This window comes from Morone saxatilis, unplaced genomic scaffold, assembly GCF_004916995.1.
Source record: "Morone saxatilis isolate NCDOM2014 unplaced genomic scaffold, NCSU_SB_2.0 Contig3, whole genome shotgun sequence".
NCBI lineage: Eukaryota > Metazoa > Chordata > Actinopteri > Moronidae > Morone > Morone saxatilis.
The window spans coordinates 126,891-128,610 of NW_023339873.1; the positions used below are offsets into that span (position 1 = coordinate 126,891).

At 49.5% G+C, this 1,720-nt stretch overlaps 1 protein-coding gene across 1 annotated transcript in view; it reads right to left on the bottom strand.

The window, feature by feature from the left end:
- The window catches only part of snx6 (sorting nexin 6), a gene marked incomplete at both ends in the record, with an annotated part of 2,739 nt that continues 1,019 nt past the window's right edge, over window positions 1-1,720 (bottom strand). Inside the window, 4 exon segments of the mRNA XM_035674693.1 lie at window positions 1-534; window positions 1,042-1,127; window positions 1,298-1,457; window positions 1,585-1,671. Of these exon segments, the coding sequence (XP_035530586.1) occupies window positions 481-534; window positions 1,042-1,127; window positions 1,298-1,457; window positions 1,585-1,671 (387 nt within the window).

Sequence of the window (1,720 nt, forward strand, 5' to 3'; positions counted from 1 at the left end):
TTTTATTTACAACCACAACAACACAGCAGCATTGCTTGTGACTGCAGAGGATTTATGATCCTGATAGACAAAATCATTACAGTGTTATTATTTTATAAATTTACAGCCAATCAGATTAGAGGTTTCACCCTAAAGTGGGCGGGGCCTGACCTAATGAGCCGCTCTCGTCTATGAAAAGACTGAAAGTCACTCAGACGGACAGACGGGTGCTGCTGCAGAGGGGGAGGGAGGAGGAGGAGGAGGGGGGAGGGGGTTAGGGAGAAAGGGAGGAGGAGGAAGAAGAGGACGGTGTTTTGTTAGTGATGAAGATTTCCTGTATTTTTAATTAACCCTCTGTTCTCTCTCTGGTCCACAGTTCTTAGTGTCCGTCCGTCCGTCCGTCGGGGCCCCGCCCCCCCCGGTGATGGCCGTGTCCATCTGAATGTGGGCGGGGCTGTGACAAAGGGGCGTGTCCCATCGGTTGCAGGCGGCGTCGCACAGTTAAGTGTTTCCTTTCAGGACGCCCAGACAGCTCTGCAGCAGCTGGAGGCTCCCCTGCAGGTGAGAGGGGCGGGGCCACACACACAGGTGACTTTTAAAGACACAGTTTCATCTTTTTAATGGGAACATTGTTTATTATGTGGTTTGTGTCCACAGGGACTTCCCTCCAGCAGGCAGTCCGTCCTCAGTGGACCAAAACAGCTCCTCCTCTATAGAAAGTAATCTATTACAGTAATCGTTGAGTATTCCAGGGATACTCTGATACTAAAGAAGTTCCTCAGGACTAATTTCACCATCAATTCAACTAAAACTGGAATACAGACGAGACTCAAAGTAAGAAAAGGGTGAAAATGTGGACGATATAAAGAGCTAGCTGCTATATCCTCTCTGACGAAGACAGTGATCACTCATTGATTAATGGTTATTGATAACCTGATACATGAGGCCTTCAGAGGCTTCCCATCACAGAGGATAATGTTACAGCTTTCAGGGAGCAGGTACACTAACTAATCTGAGTCTATATCACAGCTTTGCGGACTTCCTGGAACAGGATCAGCTTACCTTGGCGTGTTTGAGCTCCAGCTCTGCCAGCTCCACCAGGTTCTTCCTGAAAGCTGCCACTCGTCTCGTCTTGAAGTCTATGAGCTCTGCGTTCAGACAGAATCCACCGTTAGATACAGCAGCAGGGTTTTATAACAACCGCAGCACGCTGATCTGAGCTCAGTCCACACACTGAGGCTAACGAGGCTAACGAGGCTGTCGCTGACCACAGATCAGTGCTTCACATCTTTACAGGTAAACAGCAGATGTTGCGTACCTTGCTTGGCTGACTCGGAGATCTTCTCGAACTTGTGGCAGCAGAGCTGCTGGCTGGTCTCGGCCTGCAGGACGTCTCTGTTTTTGGCTCGAGCTTTGTCCAGAGCCTTGTTAGCGTTCTCGTAGTCCACCAGAGACCGGCTCCTCCGGTACAGCAGGTCCTGGAGCCAGAGACATCATCAATATCAGGAGATACAAACTACAGTGAGCAGCTGTTTCAGGGGATTACTGAAGCTTTTCAAACAGAAACAGCAGAATGAAGCTGAAAGTGTGGGCCAGCACTCAGACCTTCGCAGCCTGCGACTCTCTCAGGTAATATTTCAGCAGGTCGGCCAGCTTCAGGTCCTCATCTGCTGCAACTCGAGCTTCAATCTTCTGTAAAAGCACCGCAGACACAAACCGTCACACGTCTGTCAACATCAAA